General features: G+C 38.5%; 1 protein-coding gene across 1 annotated transcript in view; it reads left to right on the forward strand.

The window, feature by feature from the left end:
- Positions 1–510: 510 nt before the first annotated feature.
- Positions 511–20,154, forward strand: part of rps6ka5 (ribosomal protein S6 kinase A5) — a 30,242-nt gene continuing 10,598 nt past the window's right edge. Inside the window, exons 1-14 of the mRNA XM_042500819.2 lie at positions 511–831; positions 5,030–5,101; positions 5,248–5,466; positions 5,673–5,788; positions 5,895–5,996; positions 7,380–7,463; positions 7,609–7,712; positions 7,806–7,956; positions 8,169–8,330; positions 11,777–11,902; positions 13,249–13,382; positions 14,954–15,047; positions 17,335–17,505; positions 17,833–18,024. Of these exons, the coding sequence (XP_042356753.1) occupies positions 762–831; positions 5,030–5,101; positions 5,248–5,466; positions 5,673–5,788; positions 5,895–5,996; positions 7,380–7,463; positions 7,609–7,712; positions 7,806–7,956; positions 8,169–8,330; positions 11,777–11,902; positions 13,249–13,382; positions 14,954–15,047; positions 17,335–17,505; positions 17,833–18,024 (1,797 nt within the window). The 5' untranslated portion in view covers positions 511–761. The remainder of the gene's footprint in view (positions 832–5,029; positions 5,102–5,247; positions 5,467–5,672; positions 5,789–5,894; positions 5,997–7,379; positions 7,464–7,608; positions 7,713–7,805; positions 7,957–8,168; positions 8,331–11,776; positions 11,903–13,248; positions 13,383–14,953; positions 15,048–17,334; positions 17,506–17,832; positions 18,025–20,154) is intronic.

Consider the following 20,154-nt stretch of genomic DNA (forward strand, 5'->3'; position numbering starts at 1 on the left):
AAATGCCAGTCAACAAATTGTCCAGTCCATAGTATGTATTGCACAAGCACAGTTAGTTATTGTCATATAAAATAACAGTAATAATAATAATAATAATAATAATAATAATAATGATAATAACAATTAAGCTACTCAGTCATATATTAAGTATTTAACGTTAGCCCCACCTCTACTAGCTGCAACAGGTACATGTATCAAAAATCATAATCCCATAATATAACATAAATTATTTTGCCATGGATCCGTTTGTGTAATGAGTGATATACTTTGGGTATATGCAGATACTCACATTTACGTACTTTTACTTTGGTATGGTTCGGAGATACATTTTTAATGCGCAATTGACTGCATATTGATTTTGTAACTCCTGACCTTTGACAGAGCGTGTACGAGGGACAAGTGAAGGCAGCATGAGCGCTCTGAGGGAGGCGGGATCATGTGTCGCAATCACGAAACGAACCAATCAGAGCTCACATTTTCTCATAGCAACCCCAATCAGAGAAGAGGGACTGTCTGGTTGCGAAGGTAGTGGTAGTGGTGGTGTGGAAGAAGCAAGTGTTTCCTTTGGGCTTGCTTGCTGCTAGGTTTAGTAGCAACATTTTGTCAATTTATCTGTCAAGAGTGGCGCCTAACTAAACAGGCGTTTAATTATCTCGCTTAACAATTAGTTTTTTGCATGTTTATATTGCAAACTAGCTCGCGAGGTGAACGCAACCTTGTCTGAAAAGCATCTTTGAACATAATTGGAACACGAAATTACGATGCCATCCCCGATGGAGGGATCTTCCAGAGAAGGTGACCTCTTTACTGTGAAACTTGAGCTCAAAAATGGTAAGTTAGCTGCAGTTAAACTTTTAAATGCAGTCATTTTTATTTAGGGAGACACGTGCCCCCGGGGGTAATGTTAGCAGGCTAGCTTGGAGGAGCCAACTGTCACTGTCAATGGGCATTTGTATTGAACGCTACCGTTAACGTTACTCAAGTCCAAAAATGGCAGAGGAAGGCTAACGTTAGCTCTTTACTTGTAAGGCTGCTGCTATCTCACGCAAACTAACGTTACCTAACCATTTTTCTACGGTTAGCTAACTGCAATAACCGTGGTCAGCCCAGGTAATAACATTAGCTTAAGCTTGTTGTTAATATGTAACGTTAACCAGGCTATCTCAGACCATCGGCAGAGATATTCAGCAAGTTTTTGCTACTATCAACGCATCAACTTAACGGTAATTACTCGTTATTAATAAGTGGGGTTTTCAGTTTTTGCCTGGTTTGTTAGCTAACTTCTCCTTAGCCAACGAAGAGCAGCTGCAGTGCTGTCAAGTCTCAGAAATCAACGTTAGCTTCCCTCTGCACGTTATACAGGAGTGCACATCAACAGTAGGCACTGTTTGTTAGTGCAATAATGATAAACTAGTAAATATCTTCATCTCATGGTTAGCCTTGTACATTATTCACCCTAAAGGTAAAACTGGGACTTTTATTTTTCCTTAAATGATGCTGCTGCTAATTGCGTACAAAATAGGGATGAGAATCACCAGAGGCCCTACAATATGCTGAGATTTGCAATGACACATTCTGCAACATATTGTGATGTATTGATTTTTATCAAATTATATCTCTAAAAGAAAACTTTGTCAACATCTGTTTTACATAAAAATATGAAGTTTTTACTAACGTGTAATTTGTTTAATCTAGTTTAATTATGTTTATTGCACTAATTGATTTTATTATTATTGTAGGCTACCAGTATTTTATTTTGTGTTTGTACAACAACAAACTGTGTCCAGTGGACTGAAAAGTAATCCATTTCATTATTCTAGTTTGCTACCAGAAGTTTAATTTGCAATTCCAACATTTTGGATTTATTTAAGATCATTATCTTACTTAATTGTATCTTCCTTGTATCATTATAATATCGCCATTCAAAATATCGCTATACTATGCTGTATCAATTTCTTTCCCACATCCCTGGTAAAAAGTGAAAGACTGTTGTACAAGCAGCAACTTAGAACATGACTCCAAAAGAATCAACAGGAAATACAGTTATAGTAATGTTGCATTCCCCAAATATTTATGGTTGACACTTCAGTGAAGGTGGCTGTGTAAGTAGATTTGCAAGTGTACTGATTTACTGCAGACGGCTGCTGAATGAAGTTGGGCTCTACTTCAGCTGCAACTGGTTTATAATGACACAGTGCTGCTGTTCAGGCTGCAACATGACTGTGCTGCACCCCCATTTACTGCCCTGCCCCAAATATGCAGTCAGTCTAGTTATCACTGGCACTTGTTTTTCTGTAGCCCTGCCCTGGGACCCCTGCTGTAACATTTGACCTAGTGGTGACAGGATAAACCTACTTATTAAGTCAGAGCATTAGTCTTCCTCCCACTTAATCAAGATGTTTTTTTTATGGAGAAATGATCTGCAGGGGACATACTTGCTATAGTTTGATTAATCCTAGTCATTTTTGTGTTATTGCTTTGTACGGTAGAAAGGTAGATTTTCCACTTTTCCAAATAAATGGTTGTTGAAATTTAGTTGCAATTAGATGTTGGGTTTTTAAGTTTAATTATTTAGGAATCTAACCAAATTTCACTATTCAAGCAAAGCTTTTCATTGACATTTGTCCCCTGTAGATTGAAGAGGTTCCTCTTGTGTGGCAGTAAGGGAATCATCCGGTCGGACACCTATAGTCAGTCTATTTATAAACACCGAAATCAAACTTGGCCTTGGCAGATGAGCTTGACAAGGGTGTTATGCAACCTGAACCCCTGACTTCACATTTGAAGGACGGTGTTGTTGTTTTGAAATGATACAATAAGTGTCTAATAGTTGCAGCATTTCTTCTCGTGCGTAATGGGAGAGGCAGCGGAAAATATTAAATCAGACGCTTTAATTGCTCAGTAGCCCATTTCTCAGTGTGAGACAGGAGGAATGTGTTCACTACAATGGACATGCATGTCTAAGAGTGTGCTATGCTCAGCCAGCTGTAGCGGGAGGCCATGATTTAGAAAAACACGAGGAGTCACTGACGGTGTGTGCTGAATTCACTGAAGATCTCTGATGGAAGATAATGACCTTTTTCTGGTTAATGTAGCAAGTTTGCCTGCAGTTGCATGGAAGACTATCTCATACTGTTGCATATTTTTTGAGAGATTGAGTCAGTTTTTTTTAGCACATCTCCTTTTTTAGATCTTTGTTTACATGACAGAAGTTTGCTGATTATGTATGTGTTCCTCCCAGTACTACCAGTCTACTGCTGTTGGCTATGCGTTCATTTAGCCACCATCCAGAGTTTCCTAACTTGTCCAGTGTTTTAAATTGCTGATCCTCCAGTTTAAAACCCACTGAAACCTTTTAGCTTTGCAGAGTTTGATTTCTTTCGCCTCAAAGCATCATTGCTCAGAGCCTCTTTGTATCAAAATGAAATGCAAGATTACATTATTTATAACATGTGCACTAGTTAGAAAACAAAAAGCACACGGGACTATAAAGTGATGTAATGGGCCTTCTGGTGTCCGGCTTTTTGGCAAGAATGGTTTAAAACAGCTGATCAGTTACAAATGTGTATTCACAACTTGGTGCTATATACAGTATTCAATAGACAATGAGAATGACCTCACTTATTTTGAACCTAAACTTTTATAAAATAATGGATGTAGCTACCATGACATCACCCACTGGTTTGTGGACTCCTTTTTTGAAGCTTAGAGTCCAGCATTTTGACTGCCAGCATCTTAGCTTTTTGGAGCCAGAAGTGACCATAAAAGTGACCATATTTTGAAGACTTTAGCAACGCCTTGCAGACAGACTGTCACTCAAGCGGCCCCACCCTTAAATATGCATAATTTCAAACCTTAATCAAATGTTAACAGTTGATTTTTATAACAGTTAACTGCCTGTGCAGGTGTCATGAATATTTGAATAAGATATAGAGACCAAAATCTTTTTTGTACCAGGCAGTATATTTTTTTATTTCTGCTGTAATTTTTTTTTTTTAGTTTCACAACCCCAGCAAAATTACTCATTGCAGTATCACGATTTATCCCGTTCGGTCCGATAACATCTTGAAAGTCTGGAAGAGCTGCAAGATTAAATCATTTTATTCTCATCTAGATTAGCGGAGTGCTAAACTGGAAGTAGCCGGCTCAGAAGTTTCTTCTCTCTGGGCCCAACGATGCAGACAGCACCTGTCATGCGAGTAATTTCTGAATTTCTCAAGTTATTTTTTGGCTTCATGTGCCACTGAGCTGCTATCATAGGAATAAACCGGTACTGCCTTCAATGCTGGATTCAGGTCTTTGAATATATCCACGGCATTGACTCAAATTGCAGTTCAGTTTTTGGCACTTTTGCATTGACATCATTTGTCAGCCTTGAAAGTTGACATTCGATTTTGACCAGACGCTAATATTTTTTTTACCTTGTTATCACATAGGAAGAGAAACATCTTTACTGTCGAGGAAGACCAGGATTAAAGGTGGTCTAAAGAGTTACAATACATTTTTGAAAAGAACCAGACCCTTTTCTGATATACTCCCAATTTATGTCGACAACCTGTACGTATTCATTTGATTTAGTACAAATTGTCAAGGCATTATTAGTGAATGGCTTTTAGGCCATGTTAGTTCTCAGTGTGGCACCAATCACAGTAGGCAGGAGATTTATAATGCAAGTGCAAACAGCAGTGCTGTCAGTGCTGTGAATATAAACATAAATATCTCAGATAAGCCTCAGGTGGTCAGTCAATGGAAAATTACTGAATGTGGAAATATTCTTTTGTTAGAGGTCTAGCTACTCATTGATGTGTCTTTTTGTACATGTGTGAAAATATGCTATTGCACATCATTTTCTGAGCGTGAATAACCCTTTAGGGACATACATGTACTCTGCTCATCTCCAGTAACATGGTGTTTATTATTTTTTTTATTACTTTTTATTAGTTACTTTTTTGTTATGTAAATTGAGATGTTTATCTGATTTTGGTTGGTTGGTTTCTGGTTTGTAATATTTGTTTCCTCTCTGGTTCAGCCAACCTGACGGGCCACGTAGAGAGGGTGGGCATTGAAAACTTTGAGCTGTTAAAGGTACTGGGAACAGGAGGTGAGTGAAACCTGTGACTTAAGTCTCTCTCTGTGTTGACCAGAGCATGACGGTTAGTTTGCTTGCCAGTCTGGCATCCGATATTGTGTGTATTTTGAAGCCTCAGGTCTGAGCTGAACTTTGCTTTTGTTTATTTTAACCACCAGCATACGGCAAGGTGTTCCTGGTGAGGAAAGTGAGTGGCCATGATGCAGGGAAGCTGTATGCCATGAAGGTTTTGAAAAAGGCCACTATTGTGCAAAAGGCAAAAACTGCCGAACACACGCGGACGGAGCGGCAAGTGCTGGAGCACATCCGCCAATCTCCATTCCTCGTTACACTTCACTATGCCTTCCAGACGGATACCAAGCTGCACCTCATTCTTGGTGAGGATATTTTATAGGAAACTGCCTCCTGTGTAATGTCGATACAAGAAAAATAAAAGGTTAATGATTTGTGAAAGAAAAAAGGTTTCCCCAGCTGAGTTAATTTATATAAACTAAAATTTAGGAGAAGTATTTGCACTTTTCCAAAGAGCCCACTTACATTAATTTTGATGAAATATGACATGCACAATCTTTTTTAATCACAGATTACGTTAATGGTGGGGAGCTCTTCACACATTTGGTGCAAAGGGTGCGATTTAAGGAGCAAGAAGTAGCCTTGTACAGTGGAGAGATTGTGTTGGCGCTAGAACATCTACACAAGGTAACCCCAGATTCATCACAACCAAGGCCTCTTGTCTGTTCAGAAGAGCTGTTGATGCTCACATGCTTTGTGTTTCACTTACCCCTCTGTCATTTTCGTTTTGCAGCTTGGGATTGTCTACCGGGACCTGAAACTTGAGAATATTCTGTTGGATTCAAGTGGTCATATAGTTCTCACAGACTTTGGCCTCAGTAAAGAATTTGATCAGGTACAGCATATCAAAACAGAAAGTGTTGAATATTCTCAATCCTTAAAGTGATAACCCACACAGTCCCAATGAAGCTGATTAGCAGAGTTTTTGTGTGTTAAACTGGGGCATTCACTCATATTCCTCAAGAATCTCTTTAAGACCTTAATTTTTTGTCGTATATTCACACTTCTCTTAATCAATATTCATTGAAATATAGAGGGCCATCTCTTTGGAAGCACCTATTTCCATCACTGCAATCAACATCTACATTATCATTAATCCCAAACACCTGAAAAGGACTCTAATTTGCAAAGATTTATAACACTTTATTGATTTCTTTTTAATACATCTCATCCTGCATGCATGAACCTTTCTCATAATTTATACATTGCTATCAGTTTTGTATTGCTGATTAGTCTTTAAACTTGCAATCTTTGTTTTTTTTTTTCTTTAATTGTTTTTTTTTCTTTTTTATGCATGCTTGTTGGAATAATCATTACAGATTATTTTGTAGGTGAGGTATCTTCATAAGCCATTTTTGGATTCTCCTGCCCTGTGTTCATATTTTCCTAAGCCCCTTTCCCAATGGACAGAAAACTCACTAATACCCCCTAACACTGGGCGACTTTATTTGAAGTAGTTACAATAAGCATTCAGCAATAGTTACAGATATTTATGTGCTCCAGCCCATTCTTGATCAGAAGTACAAGAAACATTTGCTCAAATACTGTTCAAAATCGGCTCTGAGTTTAAAAAAAGAGTGACTGCATGAGAAGAGATGAAAAAAAGAAGTAACCACTGTAACATTTTCACTGGCCTACATGCTGCTTTCTACGGTTTACTGATCCTGTTTTTTGGCATGTCTGTGACATCTAACATGACACACCAGAAAAACTAACACACAAAAAAAGAGAAACAGAAAGGCATACTCAGTCTGTTGCCTATTGTTAACAGATTTCTGCACACTTACAAAAATGGCACTTATGAGCTAATTATTTTTTATACACATGTATGTGCAAATAAAGTAAACTAAACTCCTAACAGATAATGAATACATAAAAAAGCAATCTTATTCCAAACTGAAACCGACATTGTTGCTCATTTAGTCATGAATATTTGAGGTTCCCTGTGGAGTTTTCTTGAAAACAAACAAACATCATGGCCATATTTAGTGTTTCTTAGGAAAACATATCGTGTTTATCCTTGAGGGGAATGCACACAAATGTGATAAATGCATTTGCTTCCTCATACAACATTGGCATTTAAAAGAAATTCTTAAATTTTCCTAAAACAGTCCTGCCCACTTGCAGGCACAGAGAAGAAGAAGATCCCCTGTAGTTTTTTTTCTTTCATATCTGGATTCTAAAATGTTTCTATTGATTTGTGTTTTTGTTAAAACAGGTTGAACGGGCGTTTTCTGTCTGTGGCACCATTGAATATATGGCTCCAGAAATTGTGGAAGGTGGAGAGTCTGGACATGACAAGGTATCTTTATGTTTTATGCTGTTGTGCTTTTGATGAAATCAAGCAGCTCAGACTCGCCTGTCTGTATTCCTGTGTGCTCCCCAGTGAGATTTTTCTTTTAGTCTGTTTAGCTAAAATCACGGGTTGTTGCTTTCATGTATTCCAGGCAGTGGACTGGTGGAGCCTCGGCGTGTTGATGTACGAGCTTTTGACAGGCGGCTCACCCTTCACTGTTGACGGAGATGAGAACTCGCACACAGACATTGCCAAGTATGGATTCTCCCTGATCATCAGCCACAGCTTGCATCTAGCGTTCATTTAGTCACTTCACAACTCTGACCATATTTGTCTCACACATCACAGGAGGATTTCAAAAAAGGATCCTCCTTTCCCCAAAGACATGGGACCTCTGGCCAAAGACCTCATCCAACGACTCCTCATCAAAGATCCAAAGACGAGATTGGGCTCAGGTCCTAATGGAGCAGAGAATGTAAAAAAACACCCGTTTTACCAGGTGGATCTTCTTGCTTGTCTTGAATATTTCACAATATTTAGAAAAACTAAATGACAGAGTGGGCTGTGACTTCACATATGGGGCTGCCCTGAGTGAATAGCATTTAGGACATTGGTTCCCAACTGGTCCAGCCACAGGGTTCAGTGTTTGTATAAGCCATGTTAATAAGGATGGGGATGAACCACACTTTTTTCCCCCTAAACTCTCTTTAGAAAATAAACTGGGAGGATTTGGCAGCCAAGAAGGTGCCTGCCCCATTCAAGCCCGTGATCCGGGACGAGCTGGATGTCAGCAACTTTGCAGAAGAGTTCACAGAGATGGATCCCACCTACTCCCCTGCAGCTCTGCCTCAGAACTGTGACCGCATCTTCCAGGTAGGAAAGTGTGAAGGGATGTGAGTATTTGCTGAGTGATAAAACGAAGTCAATAGAGGATCACGATAAAATTTATGTCAGCAACGATGATAAACTTTGGACTTTTGTACTCGATATGAGTAGATCCAACAACAAATCACACAGCAGGTTTGTTTTCACAGCCAAGGAGCTCATTATGTGAAAGTGCTGAAAGTGAACTCACATTATCCTTTTCAAGTTTGGATATCTCTGAAACGATGAAGTGCTAACCATGACAGGAAACACAACAAAGAGTTACAAATGTAATGATCATTTCTGGAATTATTTCACATTTATTTATTAATTTATTATTTGAAATGTATTTTATTAAATGCATCTTTTACTTGGTAAGCTACCTTTTAATGTTTTGTTAAGGCAGATAAAGCATGTTTGCAGAGTTAAATGTTTACTTTAAATGCTATTTAAAGTAAACATTTAAGTTTGTTTTGTCGTGAAAAACCTGGAAAAGTCATGGAATTTGCAAATAGCAATTTCCAGGCCTGGGAGAAAACAGACATCTTTTCTTTTAAAATTGCCCAAAAAATTTAAAGAAAAAAAATCACCAAAATTTTTTCTTGAAAAAAAACCCAAAACAAAACAAAACAAAGAAAAAAAAATGGCCAAATTGTTTTTGAAAGAAAACTTGTTTTCTTTAAAAATCTGCAGGAAAGTAAATACAAAAAACAGTTCCAAAGTTATAATTAAATATTCAGTTGATCCTATTCTTATTTTTTTTTAAATAATTTATATTTCAAAAAACTATTATATCGTATGAAAAAGAACCAATAATGAGTGTCGATGGTCCGTTCAGAGAATGTATGGTCTTTGAAATTTGCCCTAAAGTCATGCAAAAGTCATGTACATTTATTGGTAAAAACCTGTATGAACCCTGTTCTTAACTTTTTATCATAGCAAAAGATATTATAAGCCAAGCCATGTTTGCACACTTAAACACTTACTGTTTATGTTAAAATATATAGTAATTATAAAATATTATTAGGTTTCGCTAATGAGCCCTCTGGTTCCTTTAGGCTTCAGTCATTTTTAACATACTCTTCAAACTGGCAGCATCATGATAAATATCTATGTTGATCAATATGGAAAAAATTATTGTGATAATTTCATCCAGCATTTCATCCAGCCTTAGTTTTAAGATAACCAGACTATTTTGTTGTTGTGGCTCATTGTATTTGTTGTTTACAGACAGAAACATTCCTTTGTGCTGCTTGCAGGTTATTGCACAGGACAGCATTTCTATTTGCATTTGCTTTGTGCCGATGTTTGTCTGGGCTTTGGTTGCAGGCAGTGTGAAATGTTGACACGGATGAAAAATTGCATTATACATTATCCACTTTTTGTCTGTGACTATATTTGACATACTCCACAGCAATTGAAGTAATCAAGTGAAGTTTTGAATGTCCTCAAAAGGTTGCTGTAAGTCAACATGAGTCTGTCTGTGTGCACTGGTATTCAAATTGACTAAAGAGTCTTTTATTGAAGTAATTGCTGCCATATGCAGCTCTTATTGAAGTAACAGATGTGAATGACTATTTTTGATGTAGCTTTGAACCATAATATGGCCCACAACTCTGTGCCAGCTGATGGCTGTCTGATGTATTGCATGAAATTTCAACTCTGATTGCCTTCTGGATCCTTGAGCTCGGTAGATCAATAGATCCATTAACGGGCTTCTCTCATGGAATAAAAGGTTACACTTTGAGAGCATCACCACGTCTGTCTCGGTTACGCCTTCAGTCTTTGATTGCCAACTTCATCTTGGCTTTTTTCGCTCTCAGCTGCCATTCACATAGTCTGAAATTTTGTGGTCTTTATAATTTGCAAGCCTAGCAATCTCTGAGATAACGACAGCAATCCCAATTTTAAACCGTGCACTTGCTCCCCCACGGTGCCTCACAAAACAAAATTAAAATTGCATTAAGAGCGCCAAGATGTAATTTCACAGCAGAGCAATCAAATATTCAAGCCCGGCAATTTAGGGCATCTCATTCATTCACCACCCATCCTTCCGTCCATCCATGGCTGTCACTACATACCACACAGCTGTGTGTGCGCCGGTGAAAAAGGGAGAGAGAGATTAATGCCAGCTCAAAGCTTTGGGCTCCCCACAGCTGGAATTAAGCGGGCAGCGCTTCACAATGACAGGTCTAACAATAGGAACAGCTGGACAGCCACTGTCACTCACAAATGAACAGAATCTGGTTTATTGTGGAGCTGACAGGCTGCTTTGACATAAAACATCAGAAGTTTAACAGTAAATATTAGCCACTCAAGGATTTCATGGGCTGTTTTTTGATTGTTGCAGCCTGACAAGCCATTCTAAAGCTTTTCTAAAAAAATAAACACAAAAAAAGCAATGCATGTTCAGACGTTATAGGCTCTTTTTTATGAAATTGAGGGGGCAAGTGAAGATTGCAAAAATGGTTGTGATGCTGTCACAGATTTGGAGGTTATTATTATTCAGTCCCTCCAGGATTTTGTGGGCTGTTTTGGGGATGGTTGTGGCCTTAAATGCCTAGTTTCATTGCAGCTTTTCTAAACATTTTGATGCATGTTGTGGTGGTTTTTGCTGTGAAATTAAGGGGGCAAGTAAAAATAGCAAAAATAGTTGTGATGCCATCTGAGATTTAAAGGTCATCATTACAAGCATTCAGTTTTTCCCACAGAATTAAAATCTATTTGCGATGGTCGGGGTGTTTGGGGCATCGACAGCTTATCGCCAACGTTCAGATGATGCTGTTCGCAACTCTGGGCTACCGTCTTCGTGAGCCGCTCTCCTCCTGCTCTCCCAGTTAGCACAAGCTAACACAACACAACGTAATCTCATCACTGCTTATCATATTTTTGGCGCTTGAGCTGAAGCCTCGCAGCAGCGGTTAACATCAGACACCAAACTGCTAATCTCTCACCGAAACAGCTCGACTCTGTCATTAGACCTCGTAATAACCGTTGAATAATAATAGCTGTGCGATGGTTACAGATAGCCTCATTACTCTGTGTGTGTGTGTGTGTGTGTGTGTCAGGCACAGAGCTCCAGTCCTGCAACAATAGTCTCATGATAATCTGAGAAAAAAGGAAGAGGTGCTGAGTGAATCAATACGCAGCTCTACAATGTGATGAGATTTTACCTGTTTTGATAGTCAAATCGCAGTTAAGTTGGAGTCACTGGGCAAAATTTTGCACAATGTGCATGAACTGTTGGGATTGCAAGATCTTGGAGGGACAGAATATTAATATTAAAAGACAGTGTTTATAAATGTGTGTTGTTTATAAATTGCAGTCCAATCAGGGAGATTTTAATGCTGCAGGCTTTTAACTTCAGCAGCGGCTGTTTCCTTTCCCTCTGTCCTTACTGTCCAGCTCTCCCTTTAAAATGTAAACACATAGAGTTCATGTGTTTCTGCGTGCAGGGCTACTCTTTCATGGCCCCCTCCATCCTGTTCAAGAGGAATGTGGTGATGGACGACCCTGTCCAGCTGTGCGGGGGCTCTGAGAGGCCGGGCTCTGCTGCGGTGGCCCGCAGTGCCATGATGAAGGTAAGATGAATGGACTTGGATCCCCCTGCACAAACACACTTAAGCTAATGGCTGCTGTCACAGACAGATGAGATTTTTTTCCCTCCTCTCTGTTCCACTGGAACCATCTTTTTACTACTGTACTTGTTTTACTCACTCAGATTCAGATTGAGTTTTCATGAGACATGAGCCTGTTTATTTATCATGTTTGTTAATGAATGCATTTGTGTATCTGTGTAATACTTTTTGAGATGGTGGTGGTGCATTGCTTTTGTGGAGTCACTGGGTTTCAAGCTTTCTCATCAACATCCTGGGTGCCTGCTGGTGTGACGTTTTAAGTGATATGAAAATTTGCTGTTTGCTGTTTTCAACACTTGTTGTCAGATTTGTTATATTGGTGATAATTAATATTTTAATGCTTTTTAGTCAAGTCAGTATTTAATTAACAAAAAAAGTGCTATCAGCATTTTGGCTTGTACGTGAGTGTGGTCATTGCCTACTACTCATTTAGTGCTCACACACTTTTGAAAGAGGAAGTTTCAGCCGAGCAGTCAGGCAACAATGTGCTCCATATGTGCTCACAATTCAAATAAGCCTCAGCTCACTCTGCTTTACAGGTTTCTATGTGATTTTCTCAGAGGCTAGTTAATAGTCTTTCGTCTTGTCTCGAAGTAATATTAAATATATTTTTATATAGATGTGGAAAATCTGGATTTCTCTAGAGTTTGGCTGTCATGTACATTCACCACTTCCACTTTTTTCTTAACTGAATTTTGATAACATTGCACAACAAGAGAAGTCTGCTGAGTTCCTCCTAAACTAGTTTTCACAGACTGCTGCTGATCACTGTGTGGTGTTAAAAGTTTTCCGATCACAAAACAAAAGAAAGTTTGAATTTTTTTTAATGTACATAGAATAAGCAATATATATTTCAAAAAAGAACAAAACAATAACAACAAAAAGACACAACAGTCAGTATAATTCATGGTTCATCCTGTTGTCAGTAATTATTGAATTAGGTTGCATGTGTAATATGAATTTTGCACACAAAAAGAGCTCCAAATTTGAATTAGATTTAATAAGAAATGTATTTCTGACCCCCGTGAATTGTGTCTTTAAATAGAGAATGAGACATAACATGTAATGTTAAGAAAAGTGTACAAAATGTTTTCTTATTCTAGTCAACATAAATTGAGTTCAAATGTAATCTGTTTTAACACAAAATAATTTAAAACATTTTGATGGACTCCATTTTTATTGAAGAGGGTTAAAAAAACAAGCTCTTTCTTTAATTTAGGTCATTTGCAACTGTGTAGACACTTTGGTGTTGCCTACACCAAACAACTAGTTTCTGTTCCTCTCTGCAGGACTCACCTTTCTACACGAGTTATGAGATGGACCTGAAGGACAGTGCTTTAGGAGAGGGAAGCTTCTCCATCTGCAGACGGTGCACACACAAGAAGACTGGACAGAAATACGCAGTCAAGATTGTCAGCAAGAGGTACAAACTCAAACCCTGCGTGCTGACGTGTTGTGCTTTTAGCTGTGTGGCTTTAATAGTTTCAGTCAGCCACCCTCCTCCTCTTCCTGGCAAAACCTGGACCCTTGTCAGCTAATATAACAATGTTTTCTAAAACAGATTGATACAAATATTGTCATAATTTGACTCGATTGTATAATTTCTCTGATTTTATTTTCCTCAATAATCTGTTTGAGGTCTGATGTAGTTTAAATTAATTGTAAATACATTTTTTACAATAATGTATTTAATACATTTTTCTTTTATCACAATCGTGGTTGTTTTTTGGTCGCCACTGCTACAAAACAAGCTTTGATAAAGTGTGTTGACTGCAGTCCTACACAACACTCCTACACTCCTCCACTGGCTGTGTGGCACCAACTATTATGGCTCTAATAAGAGGAAGCCTCAGTGGGACAATCTGCCTGAAACAAAAACGTGTTCCAGAAATACAGACAGGCACATTCGCATAGTAAGTCACACTTTGCTCACAGCGCCATGTTGTTTACTATGGAAGCCAAATGTGATGAAAAAACAAGATACTGTAAGTTATTATAAGAAAACTCTTGAAATGATGAGTTAATATCTTAAATGTATGACCAAGTATCTTAAAAATGTGGGGGAAAAAATAATTTCTTAAAATAATGACATAAGGAACTCGTGAAAAAATAGTATTTCAAAATAATAAGTTAATAAGTCAGTTATGTGTTCCAACCTAAATATAATAAGAAACTTTCTCAAAATAATGAATTATTATATCTCCAAATAATGAGAAACATTCACAAAATAATGAGAAAATTTCTCAAAAGATTGTCTGATAATCTCAAAATAATGACTTGGTTTCTAAAATTAATGAGTTAGTATCTTAAATTAATGCAAAAAGTTGACAAAAATGAAAAGCTTTCTCAAAATAATGCTTAATTTTCTCAAAATAAGGACTTGATTTCTCAAAATGAGTTAGTATCTCAAAATAATGCTTTCTTATCTGAAAATAATTTGATAAGTCATGTCAAGTTTCTCAAAATGGATTACAGGATGTTTTTTTCCTGTCATATTGGTGGAAATAGTTTTCTAACCCTGCGTTAGTTGGAAGTTTTGGGTAACAAAAAAAAATCAGTGGGGCTGCAGCGCAAATCTGCATTTAAAAATGGATTTTATGCCTCTGAAAAAAAGTGAGAACAGAGAACTTAAACTTGTAGACTGCTCTTGGAAAAAAAGAAGAAAAAAAGCCCACAACTGATGGTCAGGAAGTGATATTGTATAGTTCAGACAGAGTGTAGGAAGTTAATTGCTGATGTTCTGTCTTTGTTTTTTAACCATGGTTGTTGTTTTCTTGGTAAATTATGCTGTTGTTATTATTTACTGATATGTTATGTAAATTCTGCATAATTCCATAAAGGTTTTCTGGGTTAAGATGAAATTTTCAGTTCAAAACCTGTAATAGGATGCAGCATCCACCTTCTGAAAAGTCAGTTTTTCACTCTGCTGTGTATGTGTGTATTTATGTTGTATTTTGTGACAGTTATCTGGCTTCCTGCTTGTGTTTGCTGTAGGATGGAGGCGCAGACTCAGCGGGAAATAGCAGCCGTGAAGCTCTGCGATGGCCACCCTAACATTGTCAAGTTGCATGAAATCTACCACGACCAGGTAGAGTTAACCAAGGTGGAAACGTTAGCTACCATAAATTCTGTTTTGCATGGATCTCTGCGGAGCCTGTGGGGACTGCAGCCTTATTAAGTCCTTGAACTGGAACAAGGCAGATTAATGGAGAGGCTGGAAGCCCTCAAGGTCTTTCTTTATCTCTTCATGTATTGTCCCACAAACATCTCTCCGTGTGCTCGATATTTCACACCAATCGTATTTTTAAACTGCAGCTGCACTAACATCTATTTTGTAGCACCGAGAGGAAAAAAACCTAGATTTACTCGTGTTGCTAATCGAGCCGCACACTCAAACCAAACTAAGTGTGCATGTGCTCCAAATGTACCTCGGATGTTGGGAAGGTGTGTCCGTGTGGTTGACTGTGTACAGGTTCATTAGCCGGAGTCCTTCAAGCCCAGGAGCACCACTTTAGTCCTGACGAGCTCAGTGGGGTTATTACTGTACCTCAGAGGCCTGTGACCCAGATCAAAGCAGCGCTGCCTCGCCTCGCCTCAGCCCAGTCCTGCCTTTGTTCCCCAGACCCAGCACTAATGAGAAACTCTACCCCGCCGCCCAGACACATTATTCCCTTCCCACTTTGTTTGCCCCCCTTCACTTTTACTCAACACCGTTACAGTTTGATCTCAACATCATGGGATCAGGGATGGGCTGCTATATTAATAATGCAACAGAAAAAAATCTCATCAACCATTTTGCACATTCAGCTGTTTTCAGTGCAGTGAAAGCAAGACAGGTTTTACATTAATAAACAAACTTTTTATTCTTTGTTTAATTGCAAATCTATAAGAGTGTGTGCACCTGCTGTTCAAAGCATGTCAAAGAATTAGGGCTGTACCCAAATCAGAAGCCAGTCAAATCAGATTTGGCAGTTTAATACAAACATTTGACATTTCATTTTGTTTTTCATACAAAGTTTTACAATTTAAATGGGCTCTTTGGGATATTCAGCGTGATAGCAGCATTCACTTAATATAGTAAATAAGCAAAAGGCGCTATCAATGGATCGCAGTTACGCAACATTTATTGCCAACAATTGACATTAACAAAAGCCAGAGACTTGCTGTGAGCTGTAAATTCACTACTTCTTCACCTTATGATGCAGTCTCTTTCTCACCCTGTGCTGCTGCTTGCATGTCCGCTGTGGCAAAGAGTAGCGTGAAAGTCAAGAATACTCACTCCTCAGCAAAATCTGAGGGCCAAAACGTCCCCAGTCGTACACTGCACAGAAAAAAAATGACTGCTTGACTTGAAGCAGTCTCAGTTGATTATTTGACATCTGCAACTGATGATCTGAGTCTTTGACTTTTAAGGGGCAGCCTCACAGAGAATAAAGGTCGGGAGTAACAGAGGTTGGTGAGAAGATAAATATTATGGGTCAAGTCAAATTAGATTTGCCTGTTCAATACAAATATTTGATTGGCCCTTTTTTTATAGAGAGTTTGAGAATTTTAACTGGGTTTGGCGGGATGGTCAGGGTGACATTGGTGTTCACATTATAAAGTAAACAAGCCAAGTTAGCCCTCCAAGCTAATGCAGGCTAACTACACAAATAACAGATTTGAAAAGTGTAACACAATTTTTTGTCAACATTAGTTAACACAATAGTTTCTGGCTTTGGTTTGATAAGTTGCTGTGAGCTGTAAAATCACAATTTCTTTAATTTATTTTTTTTAAGATTATTTTTTAGGCTTTATAGAGTTATGTAATAGGACAGATGATTAGAGTGAAAGGGTGAAGAGTGAGGGTAAGACTGAGGTTGGACTCGAACCCGTGGCTGCTGCAGCAAGGACATAGCCTACAGGGGCCGCCTGCTCTCCCAGGTGAGCTTCTTGGTGCTCCAGTTCGCCACTTCTGAGCAGAAGGCAGAAGATGACGATTATCTTGGAGCTGAACCAGACTAAGCCTCTCTTCCTCCAGGCAGCTGTTTTCTTCTCACTCAGACTCACCCTGGGTCTGAGTCCATAGCTGTCTGTGCATGAGAGCAGCGTGAAAGCAGGATGCGCTCACTCTGGAGCTAAATCCGGGGAACGAAACATCCCCTTAAGTACACTGACTGGAAAAAAAAAAAGACTGCTTGCTTTGAAGGGGTTCCTCGATTGATGATTCAAACCTTCAGCTCTCAAGTGGCAGCCGTAGTAAATTATCCAAGGACATTTCAGAGAATTTATGGTCATGAAAATTTACCTCAAAGTCATTGACATTTATAGGTAGAAATGTGCATGAACCCTGTAAATATATTCTCTGTGTGTGTGTGTGTGTGTGTTTGCTGTAGCTCCACACATACCTGGTTCTGGAGTTGCTCGGTGGAGGGGAGCTGCTGGAGAGGATCCGCAGAAAGCAACATTTCAGCGAAACAGAGGCCAGCCGCATCATGCGAAAACTGGTGTCGGCTGTCAGTCACATGCATGACGTAGGAGTGGTGCACAGGGACCTTAAACCGGAGGTATTGGACATAACACTCAGCAGGACTGTTGGCTGAAATTCTTTTCTATTTGAACATAATTTGTGTTTCTGTGGTGAACGCAGAAACACTGGACCATAAGCTTTTAAACAGAATTACTGTGTTTTTCTAAACTTTGTATGATCTGTCGTATTGTTACTCTGACTCTGTAATCTTCTGCAAAACAAGAGTAAAATTGTTTGACCCCAACGAGGGTCAAAAGCAGCTGGTCAGCCAAGTCTTGATGTCCAATTTAGTAAGCTCTCGAGTGGACCATTTTTGCAGAGCAGAAAGAAATGATTGCTGTCCGTGTCTCCAATTGCTTCACAGAACCTGCTCTTCACAGACGAGAGTGAGAACTCCGAGATAAAAATCATAGACTTTGGCTTTGCTCGCCTCAAACCACCAGACAATCAGCTCCTGAAGACTCCCTGCTTCACCCTGCAGTACGCAGCACCGGAGATACTCAAGTATGACGGCTACGATGAGTCCTGTGACCTGTGGAGTCTGGGGGTCATTCTGGTAAGTGGGTGTGGGAGGAGCGTGTGTGTGTGGTTTCAATTGATGGAGAATCATTCATTATTCAACTCAACATTAACCTACTTGGAGGCATTTGGCTGTTACTCAGCATAAGTGTTTTAATTTGTGGCAATTTGAACAGAAATTGTAAACATAATGACCGGAAAGAAAATGTACAGTAGTTTCTTTCTACAAAGTAAATGAAACATTCACTTAATGCAGAACAAGTGATCAATTAACCAATTTTAAATCAGCCTGTCACCATTTTGATAACTGATTAAGTTATCAAGTGAAGAAAATACCAAACAATTACTGGTTACAGTTTTTAAAATGTTGACATTTACCTGCTTTCTCTGCTTAAAATGTATAACTTTGAGTACACAATTTATGCGATTTAGGAAGTACATTTAGAGCATTATTTTGGAATTGGAATTTGGTGCATCTTTATAAACTATCACAATAATTACTCACTTAAGAAATACTTAAATCAATAAATAAAAACATCCATCGATGGCCATGTTCATCATGATGATGGATAATGTGTCACTGATGTTGACAAATGTATCCATATCTGTAAAAATTCGAGACATTGTCTTTGAAATTCTGGGCAGATACAAATGTTTAAAATAACCATTTGGCTGTTAGCTTATAACAATGTTTTTATCGTTTTTTGTTTATTTTGTTTTTGTTGTTCTTTACTCCTCCTTTTGTGCCGAGGTAACAATAACGTACACACTGTACAAAAAACTGTTTAAAGGTTATTCAGCCATTCATTACAATGTATTTGAATGAGCACAAATTCAGCCAAACAAATAAAACAATCTCTAAGATACCTTTCTTAGACATGATTTTTATTTCACATTTCTACTATTTATGCCGTAATACTCTTCTCTAATATCTAGTTTTATATTGCTGTGAAAACATCAACGAATTTCTCCTTCAAACAACTGTATTTATTCAAGTTTCTCACCAAAAACAACATTTTACAAGATTACATTTGAACACATCATGACAGCATTATAATTTACCTTCGCCCAGTACTTGTTTTTACTGACTACAGCCTGACTGCATCATAATGTGACTCATTGTGCGGCCTCTGTGAGGAGTTACTTACGGTCACCAGCTTCTAACAGCTAATGTTAGCCCGCTCTGCTCCTGATGATGTCAACACTGATTTGTTGTTCACGATGTAGTTTTATTAGGGAAACAATAGGGTGCATCCCCTGATGTGTCAGTGGTGACTTTACTGCCTCCTGTAAATTCACAGGATCCAAAGGTCCCACAGACAACAGGACAATGTTAGTCTCGAGCCTTGCTTTTTAGTCTACGCAAAATTGATGTGACACAACAGAAAAACATTAGCCATTACCATCAGCGAATGCCATCCTATTTGCTGATCGGCTGATGGCAGTCAACAAGGCGAATATTGGCCCCTCCAGATATATCAGGACATGCCTAGCAAAAATGTATGTTGAGAGTATCAGGATTTCATGTTTTGATCCCAGAGTGTATAAATATTTTAGAATGTCTGACATACATAGTGACAATTTATAATTCAAACACAGAATGTTAACATTATTTTTTAAATATTTTACATGCTCAGGTTAAAAGTTACTAAGGGTACTTGTGACCCCACATCAAAATTGAACTTTTAGTTTGATGACGTTGATGCCGCTCAGTCAGGAACAGGATAAAATAACAGATATTTGATTAGGTATATTCAGGAGCATCATTATGTGTTAACAAAAACAGACCTACTGAAGACTATCACGTTCCACAATGCTCCGGCAAAGTGACCTGATTATGTAAATGTATCAATTATAAAAATGTTTTTAAAATCCACAGCTCCTAGCTCCACTTAAAGTTGTTTTCATAAATATGGTAACCGAAGCATTTCTAAAACCAAATTAATGTTTAATCATGAGCTCCATACAGTGATGATTTGTTGATGTTATCCAGCTATGGTTTAAACATTTGCAGGCCATTCTGATTAAGCAATCAGCTGTTATTTTTACTGATTTTGGCTGTAGTATTGGCTCACTGTGTGTGTGTGTGTGCGTGTGTGTGTGTGTGTGTGTGTGTGTGTGTGTGCGTGCGTGCGTGCGTGCGTGCGTGCGTGCGTGCGTGTGTTGG

The sequence above is a fragment of the Plectropomus leopardus genome, chromosome 14 (genome assembly GCF_026936395.1).
Source record: "Plectropomus leopardus strain MGB_pleo_1.0 chromosome 14, ASM2693639v1, whole genome shotgun sequence".
Lineage (NCBI taxonomy): Eukaryota > Metazoa > Chordata > Actinopteri > Perciformes > Serranidae > Plectropomus > Plectropomus leopardus.